The 25,377-nt window shown below is 39.6% G+C and overlaps 1 protein-coding gene across 5 annotated transcripts in view; it reads left to right on the forward strand.

Annotated features, from left to right (window-relative positions):
• Positions 1-25,377, forward strand: part of TULP4 (TUB like protein 4) — a 242,909-nt gene that overhangs the window by 46,650 nt on the left and 170,882 nt on the right. For 3 of the 5 annotated variants that reach the window (XM_060617011.3, XM_078447515.2, XM_060617015.3), the window contains exons 2-3: positions 19,298-19,848; positions 19,959-21,536. In XM_060617011.3, the coding sequence (XP_060472994.2) occupies positions 21,285-21,536 (252 nt within the window). In that variant the 5' untranslated portion in view covers positions 19,298-19,848; positions 19,959-21,284. Of the gene's footprint in view, positions 1-5,744; positions 5,797-19,297; positions 19,849-19,958; positions 21,537-25,377 lie in introns of those variants that run through there. The other 2 variants (XM_060617014.3, XM_060617012.3) reach the window with 2 other exon arrangements.

Consider the following 25,377-nt stretch of genomic DNA (forward strand, 5'->3'; position numbering starts at 1 on the left):
TAACCTCCTGAGCTACCCCAGTGCCCGCTCTAGCTTACTTTATTGTAAGAATACAGCATATGATGTATATATAACATACAAACTGTGTGTTAATTGTTTATGTTACTGGTAAGGCTTCTGCTTAACAGGCTATTAATAGTTAAGTTTTTGGGGGAGTCAAAAGTTATATGTGGATTTTTAACTGCATTGGGGGTTTACTAAAATTTTTTTCTTTGTGTAATCTGATACACTTTACCTGTCAGATTTTTAAATCATTGATAATATTGTGATTACTGATATATTTGCATTTCTACCATCTCTGTTTTATTTTATTCTCCCTTTTGTTTCTTTTTCCTCTTTTCAGGGTACTGATTTGAGGTGTAGTGTCTTCCCCCCACCACCTTCATTTCTGGTCTTTTAGTGATTGCCCTTTAAATTTCACCATGCTTACCTAAACTAATCAAGTTTGAAGTTAATCAGCATTTTAACCACTCTCCTGGACAGTAATAAGGGCCTTAGAATACTTTAGCTCTGATCATCCTCCTTCTGATAAAAATATCTTTTTTTAAAAAAATTTTCTATTTCCTCCTCTAAATAGACACAGGTTAGTGGTTAAACACATGGGGTGGATGCTGGTAGCCTGGTTTGATTCCCAGCTCTGGGCCTACCAGATAAGTAATGCTGGGCAAAACACTTCCCTTTCCTGTGTCTCGGTTTCCTCACGTATAAGTGTAGACAATAAAAGGACTTTGTCATAAGGCTAGGATTTAAAAAGAAAATGTTTTTTAATGTTTTTATTTTTGAGAGAGACAGAGCATGAGCAGGAGAGGGGCAGAGAGAAGGAGACACAGAATCTGAAAAAGGCTCCAGGCTCTGAGCTGTCAGCACAAAGCCTGACAAAGGGCTCAAAGCCATGAACTGGGAGATAATGACCTGAGCTGAAATGGGACGCTTAACTGGGCTACCCAGGCACCCCTATATGAGGCTGGGGCTTTTAAATGAGAAATATAGTGCCTGTAAAGCATTTAGAACTATACCTAGCAAGGTCACCTGGTTGGCTCAGTTGGTTGAACGTCTGACTTGATTTTGGCTCAGGTCATGAACCTAGTGTTGTGGGATCGAGCCCCGCATCAGGCTTGGCGCTGGGTGTGGAACCTGCTTAAGATTTTCTCTGTCTCCCTCCCTTCCTCTGCCCTTCTCCACTGCTTGAGTGTATGCTGTCTGTCTCTCTCTCTCTCCCTCTCCCTCTCCCTCTCCCTCTCCCTCTCCCTCTCTCTCTCTCTCAAAAAAGAAAAAAAGAATTATACCTAGCAGTTAACAAGTACTGTATAAGTGTTTGCTATTATTGTTGGTTTTTTTTGAAAAGACAGTTTAATTTTACCTATATGTTTAACTTTTTGTTTTCATTGTTTCTTCTTCTGAGACCTTCCTTCTGGGTCATTTTCCTTTTACCTGAACAATATCCTTTGGAAGTTATTTTGTGAGGTCAGTTGTTTTAAAATTTAGCTTTTGTTCTTTTTAAAATGTCCTATTATTCAACAGTAATTTTTTTTTTTTTTTGCAGTTTTATACATTTATTTGACAATCAGCAATTCTCTCAATATTAATTCTTAAAAGACAGTTCTTCCAGGTATGTAATTCTTTGTTATATGTCTGGCATCTAATTCTGTATTTTTCTCCCAGTACTTTGAAGATTTAGTTCATTGATTTCTGATGCCGTTGTTGCTATGGGATGTCTGCTGTCAGTCTGATTGTCATTCTTTTGGAAGTACCGGTCTTATTTTTGGCTGCTTTTCAACTCCTCTCTCTGTGTTTTACTAAAATGTGTGCAGATGTGGATTTCTTTTTTATTTATCCTGATTGGTGTATATTGTGCTTCTTGTATCTGTGGACCTTTTATCAGTTCTGGCAGATTCTATCATTATGTCTTTAGATCTTTTCCATTTTCTCTTTTCTGTCTTTTTGGAATTCCAGTTAGATTGGTCCTCTTCCATCTATCCTCTGTTTCTCTTAATTTCTCCTTTATATTTCCTGCTACAAAAGATTTCACAGAATTCTTGAGCTATTAGATCTAGTTCATTAATTCTTTCTTTTGGCTGATATTGCACTCATAAATTGTATTCAGTTTTAGTGATTAGTTTTCCCTTGCTGAAAGTTTTATTTGGTTTTCTCTGGTCATTTTAGATCTTATCTTATTGCTTGCTTTTTCATTCCTTTAAGCATTTCAGGTATTTTATTTCTTCCTTCCCAATCTGTATACTGTTTATTTCCTTTTCTTGTCTTATTGCATTAGCTGGGACTTCCCGTACAATGTTGAAAAGCAGTGGTGAGAGAGGAAATCCTTGCTTTGTTCTTCACCTTATTGGGAAAGCTTTGAGCTTCTCACCATTAAGTAGCTGAATGTCTTTTGTAGATATTCTTTATCAAGTTGAGGAAGTTCCCCTCTATTCCTAGTTTACTGACAGTTTTTATCATGAATGGGTGTTGGATTTTGTCAAATGATTTTTTTTACATTTATTGATATGACCATGTAATTTTTATTTAGCCTGTTGATGTGGTTGATTACAATAGTTGGTTTTTGAATGCTGTACCAGCTTTGTGTACTTAGGATAAATTTCACAGCTGTATTTAATTCTCTACATATTATTTGATTCAGTTTACTAATATTTCTTGAGGATTTTTATATCTATTCCATGAGAGATACTGGTCTCTAGTTTTATTTTTTTGTAATGTCTTTGTTTGGTTTTGGTATTAGGATAATTCTGGCCTCATGGAATGAGTTAGGAAGTATTCTCTTTGCTTTTATCTTTTGATGAAAGAGATTATAGAGAATTGGTCTAATTTCTTTAAAATATTTTTAAAGAAATATTTATTTTTGAGAAAGAGAGAGACAGAGTGCAAGCAGGGGGAGTGGCAGAGAGTGAGGGAGACACAGAGTCCGAAGCAGGGTCCAGGCTCTTAGTTGTCAGCACAGAGCCTGACACGGGGCTCAAACTCATGAACTGCGAGATCATGGCCTGAGACAAAGTCGAACACTTAACTGACTGAGCCACCCAGGTGCCCCTAGATTATAGAGAATTGGTATAATTTATTATTCAAATGTTTGGTAGAACTCACCAGTGAATCCATCTGGGCTAGTGCTTTCTGTTTTGCAGTGTTCTTAATTATTGATTCCATTTCTTTAATAGGTATAGGACTAGTCAGATTGTTCGTTCTTCCTGTGTACATTTTCACAGGTTATGTCATTCTAGGAATTGGTTTATTTCATCTAGATTATCAAATAGTATTCCTTGATTACCCTTTTTAATGTCTGTCCATGGGATCTGTAGTGATGTCCCCTCGTATATTTCTAATTTTAGTAATTTGTGTCCTTTTCCTTTTTTTATTAGCCTGGTTAGAGGCATTCAATTTTATTGATCTTTTCAAAAACCAGTTTGTGGTTTTGTTGATTTCTCTCTATTGTTAACTATTTTTGGTTTCATTGATTTGTGCTCTAATTCTTATTATTTCTTTTCTTCTGCTTACTGTAGATTTAATTTCTTTGTCTTTTTCTAGTTTCCTAAGGTAGAAGCTTAGATGGTTGATTTTAGATCTTTCATCATTTACTAATATATGCATTTAAAATTGTAAATTTCCCTCTAAGCATTGTTTTCACTGCATTTCACAAATTTTAAGTTGTATTTTCATTTTCATTTAGTTCAAAATGTTTTCAGTTTCTCTTGAGATTTCTTCTATGACCCATGTGTTGCTAGAAATGTATTGTTCAATCTCCAAGTATTTGGGAATTTTCCAGCTCTCTTTCTGTTACTGATATTTAGTTTAATTTAATTGTAAAGCAGAAATTGTATGATTTCTCTTCTTTTAAATTTGTTGTGGTGTGTTCCATGGCTCTGAATGTGGTGTATTTCAGTGAGTGTTCCATGTGAACTTGAGAAAAATGTGTATTCTGGTGTTGTTGGATGAAATAATCTATAGATGTTCATTGTATCTAGTTGATTGATGATGGTGTTGAATACCAACTGTATCCTTACTGATTTTTTGCCTACTGGATCTGTCCATTTCTTTTTTATTTAAAAAATTTTTTTTTTAACTTTTACTTATTTTTGAGAGACAGAGTGCAAGTGGGTGAGGGGCAGAGACAGAAGGAGACACAGAATTGGAAGCAGGCTCCAGGCTCTGAGCTGTCAGCACAGAGCCTGACACGGGGCTCGAACTCACGGACTGTGAGATCATGACCTGAGCCAATGTCAGATGCTTAACTGACTGAGCCACCCAGGTGTCCCAGATCTGTCCATTCCTGATAGAGGGTTGTTGAAGTCTCTGATATAATAGTGGCTTAATCTGTTTCTCCTTGCAGTGTTTCATTTTTGCTTTATGTAATTTGATGCTCTGTGGTTAGATACATACATATTAAGGATTATTATGTCTTTTTGGGGGAATTGAGTCTATAATTACATAATGCCCTTATTTAATGTCCTGATACCTTTGATTGTTTTGAAGTTTGCTCTGTTTGATATTAATATAGGTACTCCCCACTTTTTATTAGTATTGGCATGGTATATCTTTCTCTAATCATTTACTTTTTTTCTTTTTTTAAGTTTATTTGGTTTCAGAGAGAGAGAAAGAATGCATGCCTGAGGAGGAGGGGGGACAGAGAGAGAGGAGAAAGAATCCCAAGTAGGCTCCACGCTGACAGAGGGGCTCAGTCTCACAAACTGTGAAATCATGACCTGAGCCAAAATCAGGAGTCAGGCACTTGAGCCACTCAGGTGTCCCTGTATCCATTTACATTCATTCATTCATTCATTCATTCATTCATTCATTGTTTAGAGAAAGAGAGGGTGCAGGTGAGGGGCAGAGAGAGAGAGGAGAGAGAGAGAGAGAGAGAATCCCATGAAGGGCAGGAGAGAGAGAGAGAGGGAGAGAAGAAGGGCTCACCTGAAGCGGGGCTCGAGCTCACCCAGTATGGGACTCGAACTCATGAACTGTGAGATCATGACCTGAGCCAAAGTCAGATGGTTAACAACTGAGCCACCCAGGCGCCCTATCCATTTACTTTTAATCTGTAAGTGTCTAATATATTTAAAATGGGTTTCTTGTAGACAACATATAGTTGGGTCTTGTTTGATCCACTCTGACAGTCTGTGTCTTTTAATTGGTGCATGTAGAACACTGACTCACAGTGATTTTTGATATAGTTGGATTAACATCCACCATATTTCTTACTGTTTTCTGTTTGTTGCTCTTGTCCTTTGATCCTGTTTTTTTTTGGTCTTCTCTTTTTCTGCCTTTTGTGGTTTAATTGAACATTTTATATGATTTCTTTTTTTCTTTCCTTTTAGCATATCTTTTATACTTATTTTTTATTTTAGTAGGTTGCCCTAGAGTTTGCTATGTATATTTATAACTAATCCCAAGTTCACTTTCAGATAACATTTATACTACTTCATGGGTAGTTTTAATACTTTGTAATAACAGAATATCCTAATTCCTCCCTTCTGTTCCTTGTGGCACTGCTGTCATTCATTTCACTTATAAATAAGCATACATAAGCATGTATATATGTATATATATTCACACACTCGTAATTGAATATATTTTTGGTATTATTATGAACACATTTATCTGTTAGATAATTAAAAATGAGACCTTTACTTCTTCTTTGATTCTCTTTCTTTATATCGGTCTGAAGTTTTGACTTATATCATTTTCCTTTTCTCTGAAGAACTTCTTTTAACGTTTCTTCTAGGGTATGCCTACTGGTGACTGATTTCCTCAATTTCGTTTGAGAAAGTCTTTGTCTTTCACTTTTGGAGGGTAAGTTTACAGGGTACAGAATTCTAGGTTGGTGGGTTTTTCTTAGCACTTTAACATTTCATTTCATTCTCTTCTTGCTTGCATGGTTTCTGAGGAGGAGTTGGGCATAATTTTTATCTCTGTTTCTCTATAGGTGAGGAGTTTTTTCCCTCTGGTTTCTGTTAGGATTTTTTTCCTTTATGTTTGATTTTATGTAGTTTGAAAGTGATACCTAGGTATGGCTTAGGGCATTTTCCCTGCTTGGTGTTCTCTGAGCTTCCTGAATCTGTGCTTTGGTGTCTGACATTAATTTAGCATATAATGCAGGCTTTATAGTTTCAGGTGTTCCTTCTGTTCCTGTTACCTGTATGTTATACCTTTTGTAGCTGCCCCACTGTTATTGGATATGTTGCTGTTTTTTCAGTCTTTTTTCTCTTTGCTTTTCAGTTTTGGTGATTTATGTTGAGGTATCCTCAAGCAGGGGTGCCTGGTTGGCTCATTTGGTTGAGTGTACAACTCTTTTTTTTTTTTAATATTTAATCTTCTATTTATTTTTGAGAGAGAGAGAGTGTGAGCAGGGGAGTAACAGAGAGAGAGAGAGACATAGAATCTGAAGCAGGCTCCAGGCTCTGAGCTGTCAGCACAGAGCCTGACACGGGGCTCAAACCCAAGAACCATGAGATCATGACTTGAGCCAAAGTTGGACGCTTAACCAGCTGAACCACCCTGGTGCCCCAAGTGTAAAACTGTGGATATTGGTTCAGGTCATGATCCCAGGGTTGTGGGATTGAGCTCCACATTGAGCTCCGTGCTGAGCATGGAGCCTACTTAAGATTCTCTCTCTCTCCCTCTGCTCCTCTCCCCTGCTCACACTCTCTCTCTATTAAAAAAAAAAAAAAAAAAAAAAAAAAAAAAGGAGAGATAGAGACTCAAGCAATGAGATTCTTTCTTCTGCTGTGTCCAGTCTACTAATAAGCCCATCAAAGACATTCTTCATTTCTGTTACACTATTTTTGGTCTGTAACATTTCTTTTTTGTTCTTTTTTAGAATTTCTGTGTCTCCGCTTATATTGCTCATCTGTTCTTATATGCTGTCTACTTTATCCATTAGAGCACTTAGCATATTAATCATTGTTGTTTTAACTTTCTGGTCTGATAATTCCAGCATACCTGCCATTTCTGAATGTGGTTATGATGCTTGCTCTGCCTCTTCAAATTTGTTTTTTGTCATTTAGGGGCGCCTGGGTGGCTCTAGTTGGTTAAGCATCAGACTCTTGATCTTAGCTCAGGTCTTGATCCCACAGTCGTGAGTTCAAGCCCTGTGTTGGGCTCTGCGCTGGGTGTGAAGCCTACTTAAAAATTGTTTTCTGTCATTTAATATGTCCTGTAATTTTTTCTTGGTAGTGGGACATGATTTACTGGTTAAGAAACTGTTGTAAATAGATGGTAAGGTGTGGGGGGAAGAGAAGCATCCTACAGTCATATGATTACATCTCAGTAAGTGGGTGTGTGTGAACATGTTTTTTTGTGTGTGTGGTGAAAAATGGATAACATAAAATTTACCATCTTACCCATTTCTAAGGTGTACAGTTCAGTAGTGTTAAGTATATGCATATTGTTGTGCATCCGATCTCCAGAATTTTTTATCTTGTAAAACTGAAACTCTGTACCCATTAGACAATGACTTCCCTTTCCTCCCTCCTCCGAGCTCCTGGGAATCGCCATGCTACTTTGTGCTTCTGTGACTTTGACTTCTCTAGCTACCTCCTATAAAAAAATTTTTTTTAACGTTTATTTATTTTTGAGACAGAGAGAAACAGAGCATGAACAGGGGAGGGGCAGAGAGAGAGGGAGACATAGAATCTGAAGCAGGCTCCGGGCTCCGAGCCATCAGCCCAGAGCCCGACGCGGGGCTCGAACTCACGGACCGTGAGATCGTGACCTGAGTCGAAGTCAGACGTTTAACTGACTGAGCCACCCAGGCGCCCCTAGCTACCTCCTATAAACGGAATAATTTACTTGTCTTTTCGTGACTAGCTTGTTTAACTTAGCATAATGCCTCAAGGTTTATCTACATTATGGCATGTGTCAGAATTTCCTTCTTTTTTAAGGTCAGATAATATGTCTTTATATGTATATACCACATTTTATTTATTCATTCATCTGATGGACCACTGGTTGTGTCCACCTCTTGGCTGTTGTAAGTAATGCTTCTGTGAACGTGGGTGTGCAAATGTCTCTTCAAGGTTCTGCTTTCCATTTTTTTGGGTATATACCCACAAGGGGAATGGCTGGGTCATATGGTACCTTTTTGAGGAACCTCCATACTGTTTTCCGTAGCAGTTATACCACTTTGCAATCCTACCAACACCATCCTAATGGGTGTGAAGTGATACCTCATTGTAGATATATATGTGTATGAACAGATGTCATGCTAACATTCTTTTGAGTTTCTTCAAAATGCTGTTTTCTCTTCTGCTATGGTCTTTATATAAGCTATCCCATTTGCTTGGAATGTCTGCCCTTGCCTCCTCCACCCCCTTTTCCATGTATTTAACATGTGTTCTTCCTTCAGATTGCAGCTCTCAGACCACTCTGTGTCTCTCCCTTGTGGCATTTGTCATAGCCTTGATTATATGACTGATGTCTAGTTTTCATCACTGGACTGTAGGCTCCTTGAAGGTAGGACCATATCTGTATTTACTTATAATTGCCTTTTAGCACCTAAATTAGTGCCTAATATATGACTACAACAGCACTAATAATAATCACTAGTACTGTGTAGCATTTACTAGGTGCCAGACACTATTTTTAAAAATATGTAAAGTACTCTTTTTAGTGTACAGTTATATGCATTTTTTATAAAAGTAGGCTCCATGCCCAATGTGGGGCTTGAACTCATGACCCTGAGATCAAGCGTTGCATGCTGTGCCCACTGAGCCAACCAGGCACCCACCCCTCCACAGTTCTATGCATTTTGACAAATGTAAACAGTTGTGTAACCACACCATATCAAAATATGGAACAATTCCATCACTCCCCGAAATTTCTCTGTGCTTCCCTCTCCTCTTTTTTTTTTCCTCCTAGTGTTGCGGAGATATAAGCGACATATAACATGTAAGTGTAAGTTTAAGGTGTATGACACAATGGTATGATACACTTATATATTGCAAAATGATTACCACAGTGGGGTTAGTTAACACCTACATCACCTCACATAATACCATTTCTTTTTCATGGTGAGAACTTTTAAGATTTATTCTCATCAACTGTCAGGTGTAAACACAGTGTTGTTAACTAAACTCACTGTGCTGTGTCTTACACCCCCAGAACTTTGGGTCTCAGTCTTTTATTGTGGGCCTTTGCCCCTGGACTGGCTTCACATATTTTTCTCAGTCCCCCGTCCCCTCTTAGATGGGACAGGATGTCTAGAATGGGCTGGAGTTGGGTATCCTCTTCCCCCAGGTCAGTTAGATTCGGATAAAATCCTGGTTGGTTATACCTTTGTTAAATAGTTTTTCCTGAAGGCAGACCTTGTTAAGAAGAAAAGAATGCTCTCATATATTTCAAAAGAATGCTCTTGTATATTTCTTATATATTCCTTTTCCCTTCTCCCTGCTGGAAGCCTGAGGGGATTTTCCTCTGATATTTACTATGAGGACCTAGTAAACTCCTGGAGGTAAAACTCACAAAGTTTAGGGGCTCTGATAGCTGGGTCCCCCTGGAGTTTTTCTGTCTCCTACTTGGCCACACTGTACCTCCAGCAGTCCATCACTTCCAGTTCAGGTTTCCCATGGGACAGGTTCCCATGGAGGTTTCGGCTCACCAGTTTCTGTTCTGGCAAGTATAATTCTTTGTTATTAGTCTTTTGGTCTTTCCAGTTTTAGGGGCAGTGGTTTGCCCCATCACTCACTTTTCTTACAGATCTAAGAAGAGTTGATTTTTTCTGTTTGTTGAGCTTTTTATTTAATTAGGACAGAGTGACAATTTCTAGGCTTCTTATATGCCAGACTGGAACCCTAAAATCCAAACCTAAATTCTAAATTTAAATTATTTTAAGTTTTGTTTATGTTCATTTCACTTTGTGAAGTCCAAAGGATCTAAATTTGTTGTTGCTACTGACAGCTTGTGATGACTTATTTTCTTTGTATGTTTGGTAATTTTTGATTGGTAATTGAATTTTGGTTAAATCTCATCTGTGGGAATCCTTAGGTCCTAAATTGGGAATGTTTTCATGCTGAAAAGATTTGCATTTGCTCCAACCCAGAACCGTGGAGTGATAGAAGTCTGAGATAGCTTTAGTTTCCTCGGTGGGTCCTGCAGAATGTGTACGATTCAGTCTTTCCACCTGGAGGTTGGACCAAAGTTTGGGTGTCTGATGGGGGGACCACTTGTTTGTTTTGTCCAAGACAGAGGGATTTCCTGTGATAGGGGACTTTCAGTGTAAAACTGGGACAGTTCTGGGCAAACTGGGATGCTGAGGCACCCTCATTCTGATTCCAGTGTTTATATCTGCATTTGTCCAGGCAGTTCTGGACAAATATGTGTCTTACATCTGCATTTGCCAGATAACCCTGGCTTTCTCATATGTATGTATGTGCCTTCCTTAGAGATTTCTCATACTTTCCTGCAAGTCCAGCAAAAGATTAAGTCTGTTGTAATTTACCCAAGATCTGGCTATGTAGTTAATGGGCAGGCCTTTCAGAGCATCCTGGAAGTCTAATCTGTAATTTCACTTTTTGCTTAAGTTACTGTGAATGTTACTGTGTCTCTCCGTAGTCTTCTACAATATAATTATTAGTGGTTGCTTAATATTCTGTTTTATGTCTGTACCAACATGTACTGAATCAATATATATATGAAAATGCTGTGGTAGAAATCCTTATAGCTAAATCTTTGCAGGATTGAACATTATTTCCTTGTGATAAATTTCCAGAAGTAGAATTGCTGAATCAAAAGGTTTGCATCATTTTAAGTCCTTTGAATTATATCACCAAATTGGTTTCCCATTTCTGTACACCTTATATGACACTGGGAATTATCATTTGTTTCGGTCTTTGTCACTTTGATAAATGAAATACTCTCCCTTTTTAAGTAAGGCACATGGCTTCGTACTAGTGAGCCCCATATATGATACCATAGTATTTCAACAGCAGTTTCAGATCTAGATTCACTCTTAGAAGTATCTTGCCCCCACTCACTCTCTTTGAAACTGATAATCAAGCTGTTTGTCTTACAGCCTTCATGTCCTTCACTCTATATACAGATAGATGCTCATGTTCTTAGAACTGGCTGTTGAAATCAGGCACAGAAAGTAAATAGGGAGTAGCTTTCCCTGAAAATGTGCCTCTTTACTGTTCTCTGAACACAGCAGTGGACCCACAGCTTCCTCACTTGAATTCTTTACTTACATGTGCTTCAATGCCTGTCAGCCTTAAGCTTCAGTAGGCCCAGATTCTGAGTGGTTGGTGTAGACCCAGGCTTTGTATGGAGAACCTCATCTGTCAGTATTTGTTTCCCTTTTTCTTAGAAGACTCTGGGGCCCTATAGCATACCTAGTACCTTAGTGAACACTTACTTAAATGCAGTACTGGTGGGTGCTGTGGGTGAGATGAAAATTGGAGTGTAGGACTTTGTTTTTTAGTAGGTGTGATGAATTAAGCAGGAAGATAGCTCTACCATGGGCAGAGGAGGTCCTTGCCACTTGAGTCTGTGTAGTGCTTTGGTGGACTGTGTCTGAAGGAACTGGTGCTATTCTGAATAAGACACAAGTTTTCTGAGGAAGGCATCTCTAAAATTGATGGTGCACGTCGATGGGAAAGTGATTTGATATGAATACACTTGTAGTAAGTGTGCATCTTTTGAGCAAGGCTTGGCATAAGCCATGCACACATCTTTATTTTCTCAGTAGCATGCTTTGAGAACTGAGAGCCAGAGGATGATAGCACAGTAAAGATACTAGATCATGATTGAACTCCATTATCTTTGCTGGGGTGTTGTGACATTTTCATGTATGTAGTTGTTCATATGTAGGTGGCCATATGACAAGTCATTTCTGAGAGTATCCCTGCCTTAAAAGGCAGTCTTGGAAGGCATATTTGAACTAGCCTCTAAGCAGCTATTGAAATGAATTAGGAACCAGTTAGAACCACCTTGGACTAGGTGGATATTCAAGGGTTGTGGAAAATTCCCCAGGGGAAGGAGTGTCTGTAATTAGAGGCAAGTCATTAGTGAAAAAGAAATGTAGAGTTCAGGGTCTGCTGAACTCTACCTTTCCAGCTGTGAAAAGGGGGCAGCCAGGGGAGGCTGGAGCATGGAGTGAGTCACCCTGGCCATGGAGCTGAGTCTAAGACAATAGATACGCAGGACAGCACAGTTGCTGTCCCTCAAGTAGAAATTGGGGTGTGTTTAATTTTTATCACCAAGCAGGAATACTCATTTTCCTTTCCTTTCTTCTCTCCATCCCTAAACAAGTCTGTAATCAAAAACTTAAACTTCAAGGTGTTTGGAATATTTTACTCCAGAGTTTCTGCTGTGTTTTTCTTTCTGCTTTGTATTCATCTAACATCTATATATTTTTTCCTGAAATAGACTTTTTGCTTCTCATCTCAATCTTCTGCTTAACCATTCTCTTAAATTTTTATCCTTTAGAAAGAAATGTAACTTTATTCTGAAATTTTATCTCCATTTGTTACTCCTAAAGCTTTTTTTTTTTTTTTTTTAAATATTCATTTTGAGAGAGAGAAAGAGAGAACAAGCAGTGGGGGGACACAGGGAGAGAGAATCCCAAGCAGGCTCTGTGCTATCAGCATGGAACCTGAGGGGCTTGATCTCCTGAACCGTGAGATCATGATTTAAGCCCAAATCAAGAGTCAGACACTTAACTGAGCCATCCAGGCGCCCCCATTCTTTATTCTTAATATGCATTTTCTTTGTGGATGTCTTCTTAACTTGAGAACTAAAACAGTGTCTTTGGTACTTTATTGGGGTTTTCTAGATTGTGAGTGTACTCGTTAAGATTGGGTATAATAATTTTTAAAATTCTTTCCTAATTGATTTAAATTTAAGTTTTCTAAAAATCCCAAAGGATTGGTGCCTAATCTAGTTCACAGCTTATTAAACCTGTTTATTGTGAGATATATTATACAAGTAGAATATGTCAGATATATAGATAGTAAATAATAATTACAGAGTGAGCACCCTGTAACCACCACCCCAATCAGGACATAGAATATTGCCAACACCCAGCAACACCCACTCACAGTCTTGTACCCCAAGGTAACCACGGTATTGCTTTATGTTATAAAAGTTTTTAAAATGTTATATTATCTATGTATGCAGTCTTAACTAATAAAATTAGTTTGGCCTGTTGTGAACTTTATATAAATGGATTCATATTGTAGGTATTTTTTTCATTGGATCCCTTTGTTCAACATTATGTTTGTGAAATTCACCCATGTTCTATATTGTGTTCATTTACAGTGCTGTGTACAATTCTGTTGTTTGAATATGACACACTCTATCCATTCAGGTTGGTTTCATTTTTTGGCTAATGTTAGTGATGCTGCTACTACAGCTGTGTGTCTTTCTCAGGAGCGCTGGTGAAGGATGTGTCTAGTGCACATGTTCAGGAGTGAGATTGCTTTTTGCAGAGTACTCTGATCTTCAGTAGTACTAGCTAATACCAAGTTTTCCAGAGTGGTTGCATTCTTGTAACTTTTAATGAATATATTTCTATCAAAATTGTGGAAATGGAAAATATCTTCCCTAATTTATTTTATCTCTGATCTTTAACATTAATTCAGATGATTAAAAAATAAGCCAAAAATGTATTTTTCTCCCACCACCCCCCACTTAGTGAATTTTACCCATGTTTGTGGAAAGTAGGATTCAGATAGACCAAAATAAACTGTAGTGAAAACAACTCTAGTTAGAAAAAAAGAGTATCTAATTACAGATGAGGGAGGCAGAGAATTCAGCACAGGGCATTTTGCATAGTAAGTATTCAGTTAAGATTTGCTGATTGATTAATCTAGAAGTATCTAATTCCGACAGGGTTTCCTTCCCTGAACAACATATCATTCTGTCCCTAAATTGTATTTTTCAAAGTTCGGGACTCCTAATTTGTCAGTAAGAACTGGATAGTATGCAGGGTGCCTGGGTGCTCAGTCGGTTAAGTGTCTGACTTTGGCTCAGGTCATGATCTCATGGTTCGTGGGTTCAAGCCTTGCGTCGGGCTCTGTGCTGACATCTCAGAGCCTGGAGCCTACTTCAGTTGCTGTGTGTCCCCCTCTCTCTGTTCTCCCCCACTTGTGCTCTCTCTCTTTCTCTCAAAAATAAATAAACGTAAAAAAAAAAAAAGAACTAGATATTATGGAAAGTTAGATTGGAAAGCATTTTATAAGCTTACTGACTCTTACACCACTGTCAGGTTATTAATTCAGTCAGACACATGTATTATTTAAGATTGTATCTCCACAAAGCAGGGATGGATTTTTCAGTGATATATAGAAATAGTCTGAAAATAAGCTGTAATTACCAGAAGCAGGTCTGGGCCTGTATTACAGTGTTTAGGGTGAAAAACATCATAATGCCTGGGGTGCCAGGTTGGCTCATTGGGTTAAGCGTCCGACCTGGTCATGATTTCACAGTTTGTGAGTTTGAGCCCTATGTCGGGCTCTGTGCTGACGGCTCAGAACCTGGAGCCTGCTTCGGATTCTGTGTCTCCCTCTCTCTCTGCCCTTTACCCACTTGTGTTCTGTCTCTCTCTGTCCCTCAAAATATAAATAAATGTAAAAAAAAGAAAAAAACAAAAAAACATCATAATGCCAAACTTTGGAGTATTTACTTTCAACCAGTTATCAAAAGATTTTGTATGAATAGTTGCTTTTCTTAATTTACTTTAAAATTAAGGTGAAATATATGTAAAAAAAACTTAGCATTTTAATCATTTTAAAGTGTGCAATTCAGTGGCTGTAAGTACATTTCCATTATTTTGCAGCTGTCATCACTGTCTATCTCTAAAAATTTTTTCATCATCTCAAACTGGAATGCTGTACCCATGAAATAATGGCTTCTCAGTCCCTTCACCCCCAACCCCTAGCGGCTATCATTCCACTTTCAGTCTCTATGAATTTGCCTCTTCTAGGTACTTTATAAAAGTGTGCTTATAATATTTGTGCGTAATTATGTGACTGCCTTATTATTTCACTTAGCACAGTGTCTTCAGGGTTCATCCATGTTGTAGCATGTGTCCAACAGAAAGTTCTTTCTTCCTGAGGCTGAATCATATTTCACTGCACGTATATACCACATTTGGCTTATCTGTTCATCTACCTATAGACACTTGGGTGGCTTCCACCCTTTGGCTATTGTGAATAATGCTGCCATGAACATGGGTGTAAAATACTATTGGAGTCCCTGCTTTCAGTTGAGTAGTCACTTTATTTTTATTTATTTATTTATTTATTTATTTATTTAATATTTCTATTTATTTTTGAGAGAGAGAGAGAGAGAGAGCGCGAGCGCCAGCCAGGGAGGGGCAGAGAGAGAGGGAGACAGAGAATCTGAAGCAGGCTCCAGGCTCTGAGCTGTCAGCACAGAGCCCGATGCGGGGCTTGAACTCGGGAACCTCAAGATCATGACCTGAGCTGAAGTCGGACGCTTAACTGACTGAGCCACCCATGCGCCCCTGAATAATCACTTTTTAATCTTTCTATACCAGACCCCTTTCACTTAGGAGTGTTGATTTGATAGTGAACTTCCCTCAGAAGCTATCTAGTATATCTTCATTTTCTCATCCTGATAAGAATAGAAGACTTTCTGTTTATATCAATGGTAGCATTATAATGGGTGTCAGCCTTTCAGTAATTAGGATATTATGGTTGTGATTTTTTATTAGATTTTTGTATCCATTATTCATTTGAATCATCATAAAGTAGTATGTCATTTTTTCTTAAAATACCTGCTGTATTTATTTAGCATATATAGTGCTCTATAATTTTAAAAATTGGGTGAAAAAGCATAGCAACCTCTATAAAAACACTTTTGTCTGCTTTTACTATGGAGTTTTATCCTACATACTTGGGTGTAATAGTTATTTAAGGCTTATATTTCAGAGAGTTAGCATATTATCAGTGATTTTCAAACTTTTTTGGTGTCAGGGCCACTTTTTAGTCTTCCAGATTGTTGAAGACCCACAAGAACTTTTGTTTATGTGCATATTAGCTATTGATATTTACCATACTAGAAATTAAAACTGAGAAATTAAAAAAGATTACTAATTCATTAAAAAAATAAACCTATTAAATGTTTTAAAAAATACGTGTCTTATGAAAAATTACCATGTTTTTTAACTGAAAACATTTACCCAGAAGAATAACATTATTTTACATTTTGGCAAAATATCTTTCATGTCTGACTTAGTGAAAGATAGCTGGCTTCTTATATCTGCTTCTGTATTCAATCTGTTGCAGTATGCTGTTTTTGTTAAAATATATGAAGAAAATCTGACACACAGATATGTAGTTGGAAAAGGAAAAAGTATTAAAAAAATTTTTTTTAATGTTTATTTTTGAGAGAGAGAGACAGGGTGCGAGCAGGGGAGGGACAGAGAGAGAAGGAGACACAGAATCCAAAGCAGGCTCCATGCCCTGAGCTGTCAGCACAGAGCCCAACGTGGGACTCAAACTCATGAACCGTGAGATCATGACCTGAGCCTAAGTTGGGCGCTCAACCGACTGAGCCACCAGGCTCCCTAAAAGGAAAAAGTATTTTAATAGCCTTTTCAGATAATCACGGATCTTTTTTCGATACCATACCAAAACTTAACAAGGTTAGTTTCTGAAAGGTTAGTAGCAATATGGAATTTTAAACATATCAGTGAATTTTTTTGTACTTGGTTAGATTAAAATCCTTTTCTTTCTTGCACCTTGGTAGCTCTTTTACTCAAGCATAATTTGTATCATCATGTGTCGGTCATTTGGAAAATACCAGTTCACCAAATTATATGAATTTTCTAAATACTGATATTCTATGAAATATGAAATACAGTATAAACAGTCCACGTCTGTTAATGTTCCCTCCAGTCACATGCAGAATGTCGCTAAATCATGGGGAGCTATTAAGCTCACAGTGATAGATCCTGGTTTCCCCACAGTTCTGATTTTAACTTGAAAGCTCAACTTTTATTACAGGAGGCAAAGGCTGTCCATTGTTTTTCTTAAAGTGATGTGCTGCTTTTGTTCATATTCGAGAAGATGTCTGCCAAACACCCAAGCCTGAATTACCATAATTTGCCATTCATTCTTCCCAGTAAACATGGTATTCCACACAAAAGACCTTGGTTCAGCTTGCAACTTAAACTACAGCACAAGGGCTTTTCCCAGGGTCACTTTTGTACTTCAGTGGTCGGCGGGGGTGCCTTCTGAGTGCTCGCTGTTTTGAAACACAGAATATTAACCAACCATGTATTAGTGGTTGGGACTTAATAAAATTAATGATTTGTACTGCATCAAGAATATTCTTAAGTGAAGCTGGCGTATTTATTTATTTATATAGTGGGCTCCACACCCATCACGGAGCCCAGTGCAGGTCTTGAACTCACAACCCCGAGATCAAGACCTGAGCTGAGATCAAGAGTTGGATGCTTAACCGACTGACCCACCCAGGTGCCCTGAAGCTGGCATTTAAAAAATTCCAACGAGTATTGGTACATTTTGGTACCAGTGCCTTCACTGGTGTGAAAGAGCTGAGGTTGACCCACTATTGCTTTTGTATCATTGATACAATTGTCAATATAGTAAGGAAGGCAAATAATGTCTTAGTATTATTATGAAAATAATTTTGACCCCATGGACCCCGTAGGAGGATTTCAGGGCAACTGACAGCTTACACTGTCATATTTAATGTGGATGCTTTAATAATCACGGATCATGATGTTAAATAGTTTAAAACCCGTGTATATACAGCTGGGTCTTGAGAAGTTGTGTCTGCTTTTTCATCTGTGGCTGCCCCAAGTCAGAAGAAGGACCAAGGCTATTATACAGTGGTATTAGCATTTGAGGAGGAGGAACATGGCATTAATTTGAACTCTATAGCATTTGTTTTTACTTTTTTTCCTCAGGAACAAGTGCTTCCTTGAGAGGATTCCTGAGAGAATTTGGTTGTTTTGATTTATAGGCTCATACAAAATATACATACTGTGACTCATCTGAATTAGAGTATCTTAAGGAAATTACGTGTAGCTGCTTGCCTTGCTCCTGCCTGGCTCCTATAAACTTTTACTGAATATCTAGTTTACACTGAGCTTATGCCAGGAATGAAAAAGAGTGGTTCCCAGCCTCCAGGAGCATAGAGAAGAGTGCTTGAATGCAGCGTGATGAGCGCTGTAGCAGAAGTTAGTGCGAGGTGCTCTGGGAAGCTTCGCAGGACAGGAGCTGTCGCAGGTGGTTTTAAAGGAAGTGTGCTGGTGCCTGGCAAGGAGTGGAGACATGAAGGAGAGGAGGACATAGTGCTTTGGGGGATAGGGAGTGGCCAGACACCACGGTGGTAACACAGGCAGGGCTGGAGCTGGAGGCTGTGGCCGGAGAAGAGAAGGGTCTTGCTGGGATTTGATCTCATAGACCAGAGGTTCTCAAAGCCTGGTCCTCAGACCAGCAGCATGAACATCTCTGTGGAACTGGTTAGAAATTCAGATACCTGGGCCTGGCCCTTAGACTTTCAGTGGCAAGTATTTTGGGTGGAGGTAGTCTGTTTAACTAGCCCTCTAGGGGACTGCCTGGGCCAGGGGAGAACAGACCAGGCTCTTTAGGTGGCCTTGAAATTTAGAAAGGTTACCCTGAGTGCCCTCTAGAAGGTGGGACGGTGTGGGGAAGTTAGGGACCGTGTGTTTTTGTGGATGTGATGCAGGCCTGGACTGATGGCAGTAGGACGGAAGAGAGGGTGGATTTGCTGGAGATGGATTCTTTAGGACTTTATTGCTAGTCCTGTTGCTGGTCAGAAACTGAGAACACGGCTGCTCTTGGCTCTGTGACCTGCGAGCAGTCAGGGATGGGGCTTTTCAAGCCCCTTGCTTCTTGTGTCTTCAGGCAACATCTTTCACCCATAGTGAAAAAATCAATTCAGATAACTTGCCTGCACCTCTTCAGTCTTCTTTTTGAGGTGGCTATGCAACTATAACTAGGATGACGGCCCCTGGAGGGATAAAGTTGCACACGTGGGACCCAGAGTCTTAGAAAGGACGGCATGGTGTGAGAGAATAGAGGGGAGGATTTCGTTCAGACACGCCCAGCTCCTAGCAAGTTGCATGAGTGTTACATGGCGTTCAGCCTCTTGTGTTGTGTGCTGTCCATAAGCTGGCTAGGTGTGCCCTTTTACTATGAGAGTTTTAGCAAGCAGTAGCTCCACTTGACATCTATATATGTGTGTGTAAAGATGGGGCCTCCCAGTTTCTGTTCAGCTAGAACTTCTCTTCTTCAGTGTGTTCAAGTTCTTTTGTTCATATCCTGTTTTGTTTTTACAGATTTGTAAGACTCCAGGGCCTTCAAGCTGTGATCAGTCAGACGGTTCCTGAAACGGCTGGGAAAGAGGTGCTTTGGTGCCCATCGAAGAGCGCATGTCTGTGCATATCTAAGCCCTTCTTTGTACACATACACGTTTACACAGGAAGACAGGCTCACTCTGGTGCACACTTGAAGAGTTTTACAACTGATGAAAATTAATGCAAGACTCAGATGGAGCAACCTGACGCTGTGGGGCTCAGGAGCCTGGGGGGAGGAGGACCCTACTAGTGGTCAGTTTTCCACGCGCTCTTCGCGGTTGAAGAAAGTTTGCAGAAAGAAGAAAAGGAAACTTGCTCAGCTCAAGCCTCAGAAGCACCTCCCCAGGATAAAAAGAGGGCTTGGTGAGAAGGTGGCCGGCAGTGAAGTGTGGCTTCAAGCAGCACAGGAGGGGTCATGCAGTGAGTTTTGCACTTTATTTTCTAGTGGTTTCGGTGATTTGGACAGACTTCAAAACTCTGGACTGAGAAGTAACTCTGGCTGTGTGGTCGTGACTTCAGGAAAGCAAGGTCAGGTATGATGGGACAAGTCTGAACAATGGACTGGTTCCTTTGCCTTTTTCAGTTAACTATGTTACTCGACATTTTAATTTATTATTTCCCTTTTCCTTTTCTGTATCTATAGGATAACATTTCAAGGTAGCAGTTGAAACCAGTATTTATAAAATAAATATCAAGGAACATCCAAGCAAAGCTGCTTTTCTTTGGACTGTACATGTGGCATTTGGAAGCAGTCTCTGAATGTGAGCAGGAGAGCACCCATCAGAAAACATGCTGACTCTTTAGGGAACAGTCTGGAAGAACCCGACTCTTGCCTGTATTTTCATTTTAAGGGATTCCCTTCCCTGTTGAGTCCAAGAAGACTTGCATATAGGAGGAGGATTACTTGATGGACTTAATTCTGAGATTAGTCTTTTCCTTCAAGATGGAAAAATATGTGATCTTTAGGAGCAGAAAGGGGAGAGGCAAATAGGGAGGGAGGAAGGAGACGGGACAAAAGAGACAGAATTCTGTAGTGAGGCCCGCTTTTGGCAGCAAGAGGATTTAGGATTCACTCAAGGCAAACACTTGTGCCACTTAAAGAGCTTTAGAACCTTCTGGCCCTGCGAGTGAAGGGATTTTCTCTCTCCGCCTCCATGACACCAAGGAGTGCACTGGTTTATCGGGGGGAAGTCAGATGGAGCCCAGCTCCTCACCAGGACATAGCCACCTGCCTGCTGGGAAGTCAGGCCGGGCCCTGAGGTGGGAAGTTTCTGGTTCTGAACAGTGGCAAGAGTCTTTTTCTTCCTGAACTTGGACTGCTGTCTGCACAAACTCTGGTCTGTTTTTGCACGGTTTGTGTGCCTTTTTTCCCCTTTATGCAATCTTTTTCAGCTTCAGCAGCAGAAATTTGTTTAGTTGAGAAAACATGCCAGAGGGTGGCTTCAGAAAGAAGATGATCCCATGTGTTCTGTCTCTGCATCTGAAATTTTAAAGAGAAAATTCCAGCTCGAGGGATTCTTTAAAGCCTTAAGTTACTTGAAATCTATGTATTTGCAGCCCTTTGTCTCTGGAATCATATTACACTAAACTGGAATCTCAGGCTGAACGAGAATAACCAAGTTGAGTTAAGAGAAGAAAACTTAGTTTCTTGATCGGCACATGTTAATGATGCTCTTCTTCCTCTAAGGACTTGAAAAGAAAAACGGACGCATGTTGTTTTTAAGCATTACCTTTTCTTAGCAGACTGCCATCATCTTTTCTAGAGGAATTTTTTCACTATGCATTTGGTGGATCTTTATAAAATACTGGCCTTCTGATTAGATCCAGGTCAGTCTTGATTAAAAGGGGTCAGGGAAAACAACGCAAGCCAACCACAAAAATCCAGTCAATCAACTAATGAAAAGAATTGGTTTAAGTTTCCTGGCATTCAGCATTACTATTTAAATAAAAGAGTTCACTGGAAAAAAGTATGTATGCAGCGGTGGAGCATGGGCCTGTCCTTTGCAGCGACTCCAACATCCTCTGCCTGTCGTGGAAGGGGCGCGTTCCCAAGAGTGAGAAGGAGAAGCCAGTGTGTCGGCGGCGCTACTATGAGGAGGGCTGGCTGGCCACGGGCAACGGCCGCGGCGTTGTTGGGGTGACCTTCACCTCGAGCCACTGCCGCCGGGACAGAAACACTCCCCAGAGAATAAACTTCAACCTGCGGGGCCACAATAGTGAGGTGAGCTGGGGCTTTGTTGCACTTTTGTCTGGTCACTTGTCGTGGTCTTTTTGAGCCCACTCCCTGTGGATTCAGAATTTGCTTCATTTTCTCAACTTGCTGCCAAGGGAGACTTTTCAAACTCTGAATTCTGGTTTCTGTGTCCCAGTGGGAACATGTTAAGGTGGACACAGTTCCTGCTGGCCTGTGTCCCTCTCCGAGTATGTCCATTCTTTTGGATGCCCCTCACTCTCCTTTCCCACCGGCAGGGATACCAGTGCAGCTTTCTGCCCAGGCTGAGAGGTTAGACTAGATGACTCTGACCAGCGTATCATGCGTGTCAGCCCTTTTGGTCACCCTGTATGCATAGCCAAGAGTTACTGGCCTGTGTCAGGCTGGCAGTGCAAACAATGAAAGTAATGCCATCTTCACCTTACACAGTTAAGATCTGCCTTGCTCCGTATGATGGTTTAACACCTAGCATGTGTTTCTTGTACTTGGAGGTGCAAAAGAAAGGAATTCATTGGACAGAGGTGACGGAAGTAATTAATTGGACAAGAGCCATAGTTTTTCACATCTATTGGGTATATTATGTTGAGGATATTATGCGGTGTATACATACATACATACAGATACCTCTGGACTTCTAAAACATAAACTGTCACTACATGTGAAATTCATTCAACCAGTGTTTATTGAGCAATGTTTAAGTGTTAGGTACTGTCTTGAAAAGAAGAGATGTACGTACATAGCGTGTTAACAGGATTCATGCTTCACTGTTCAATGGCTTATTTGTTTTCTAAGGTGGAATCCATCATAAAGCGTCCATATATGGCTATTGAATAGTTGTTGTAAAAGCGGGAGAATATTTTTGAAGTACATCATACAGTAAAGTGTATTCGTCTTAAGCTTACATCTCAGTGATCATTGACCTGTGCAGTCATCCATGTAACCTCCAACCAGATCAAGATGTAGAACATTTCCAGCACCCCTCACAGGTACCTGCTGGCCCTTCCCAGGTTGTGCACCCTGCTGAGAGGTGACCCAGATAAGTTGGGCCTGTGCTTGAACTTTGTGTTAATGTAAACTTCATGCTCATTGATCATATACCCTTTGTGTCTGGCTTTTCTCACTCACTGTGATATTTGTGAGATTCATCCCTGTTGTGTGTGCTATTAGTTTGTTCTTTTTGATTGATGTTGGTTTTCCATTCAAGGAAGAAACAATTATTCCATTTCTATATTGAAGAGCATGTGGGTTGCTTCCAGTTTTTGGCTGTTATGGCTAAACCTGCTCTGAACATTCGTGTCTTTTTATGGATCTGTGCATGCACAGTGTAATTTTCAGGTCGTGGTACAGGTATACATTTAAATCACCAATTTTCCAAAGTGGTAGTGCCATTTTATGCCCCCACCTATCAGTATATGAAAGTTTCAGTTGTATAAAAAGCTTCTTTTGAATTTGAATTTTTCGTATAAAAAAGTTTCCGTTGTATAAAAAGCTTCTCTTGAATTTGAATTTGGTTGTATTTAAGGAATATTTTATGAATGCCTCTATACTTAACTGCACATACACACATGCACACATATACACATACATATGCATACATACACTTTTATGCATATGCCAAGCCTGGCCCTATTTTTGCACCACTGTGCATAGTGATGATCGACTTTATTTTTTTTTAATGTTAATTTATTTTTTAGAGAGAGAGAGAGAGAGAGAGCAAGCATGCATGAGTGAGGAGAAGAAAGAGAGGGAGACAGAGGATCATAAGCAGGTTCTGTGCTGACAGCAGAGAGTGGGATGTGGGGCTCGAACTCACAAAACCGTGAGATATTAACCTGAGCTGAAGTTGGACGCTTAACCAACTGAGCCACCTAGGTCCCCCAACGATCAGCTTCCTTAAACTTAGAGATTTGACAGCCACTTTTGATTTAAAATCATTTTAGCACTGGGTGTTGTATGGAAACCAATTTGACAATAAACTTCATATATTGAAAAAAAATCATTTATAACAATACTGAACATATTTAAGGATCTATACACTAATTCTAGTGAGAAAATGGTAATTTGCATTAAAGCCAATGAAAAGTCACTGCAGATCTTTTTTTTCCTTCCTTATGAATTCTTCACAAAAGGTGAGTTGGTAGATTTGTGATCCCTCCCTATGATATCATAATGATGGATGTAAAAGAGAACTGTGTTTTACTTCCCGGGGCGCTGGCATCTTCTCCCATTTCTGTTCCTTTGTTTCCATATGTCTGTTTCAAAAAGTTCTAGCCCTATCACTTAACTAGTTGGTGTGGTCCTCTCCAAGTCACTCAAGTCATTAGTTTACACAGTCAAATTGAAATAATAATTCTTTCAGAGTTGTTGTAAGAATCTATCAGAATATTTTTGAAAGGGCTTTGAAAATGGTGAATGCCATGTATGTAAATGGTGATATTGAGTATCTCCTATGCTCTATTTACTTAATTATATTCTTTCCAGTCCTTGTAATGTTACTTAATACCCTTAAATTCTGTTACTAGTCATGAGGCTAGAGACAGCATTTTTAAAACTTTTGTTTCACAGTTAAGATTTGAAAACACATATGATTTGAGTCAGTAGATGCTTATTGTATCTCTGTCATGTTCTGGGTGCTGTGTGTACTTGCCAACATGGGGCAGGATAAGCCATGGATTATGCCTGATGGAGTCCACGGTCTAGCAGTAAAGGTGAGGTGTGTACCTGGATGTCTCTTTCTTCATGTGTTTCAGTTAGCGTGGAAAGAAAGATTTGGGTCGTTCAAAGAATTAAGGCTGAGGTTTACCACAGATTTTGTTGTGAAGATGACCTTTGAATAGGGCTTTGAGAAATAGAATTTAGATAGTTCTTTTTCCTGAGTGATGCAGGAAGATTAAGCCACGTTCTGGCCTCAGAGAAGTATTTTCTCTCTTTGTGACATGAAGGTGCTGTGTTTCCCTTGGCTCCAGTCTGAGCATGTCTGTATTTACCTTATCACATCACGTGTATCCCCAGGAAGATGCTTTTGGAGTCTGGCTGGATGACAAGGACAAGGACCTATATATATGTATTATAATCCCTGGAACAAATCCTCCATAGTTGACAGGCAGTTGGCATTCTTTGTTCTTTCCCCACTTACAGTGTGGAATGTTTATTGTTTATATATACACTCTGGTTTGTGATGGGGATTTTATTCCTTGGGGCATTCTGTCCCCTGATTAATCCAACGGCAGAAGGTTTAAGCAAGGTGCTGCCTTCGTAGTCTGGCTGAACACAGTGCTCATATGTAGCTGTTTCTGTGGTTAGTGTGTCACCATGCCGGCTGTACTCAAGTTTGAAAAGTTACATACTCGTATTCATGACCTGAGTTAAAGATAATCTGTTAGCGATTCACTTCATGTGGCTCTTCTGGTAAAGCAAGCACCTCTGTGTATTTGTGTGGGTGTGTTTTAGCATGCTAGGTGACTGTGTCTGTCTTCCTTCCCTTTTTGGACTTTTAAGTGTCCACCGTGTAGGCACATCGAACTCAGGGAGCATGGACCGCGTGCTGTTCTTTGGCTGTAGTCAGTGGTATAAGGCCCTCTTCAGTTGGGGCCGAAGTGGCTCGGGGCTGCCTTTAGAACTTTGGGTCTCTGGTGCTGTGCACAGGAGATTTGAAAGTTGTATAATTAAAGATACGAATTGCAAAGCCACAGTCCCTCAGCCCTTCTTCTACTTTTTCAGCAAAACTTGTACTATAATAAAAATGAAACAAACGATAGGAACTTAGCTAATTTTATATACCGGAAAGGAATTTAAAATGGTAAAATGTGCTTACTAGAGTTTGGTGGTTGGTCCTTTTTTTTTTTTTTTT

Source organism: Panthera onca, chromosome B2, assembly GCF_046562875.1.
Source record: "Panthera onca isolate mPanOnc1 chromosome B2, mPanOnc1 haplotype 2, whole genome shotgun sequence".
Lineage (NCBI taxonomy): Eukaryota > Metazoa > Chordata > Mammalia > Carnivora > Felidae > Panthera > Panthera onca.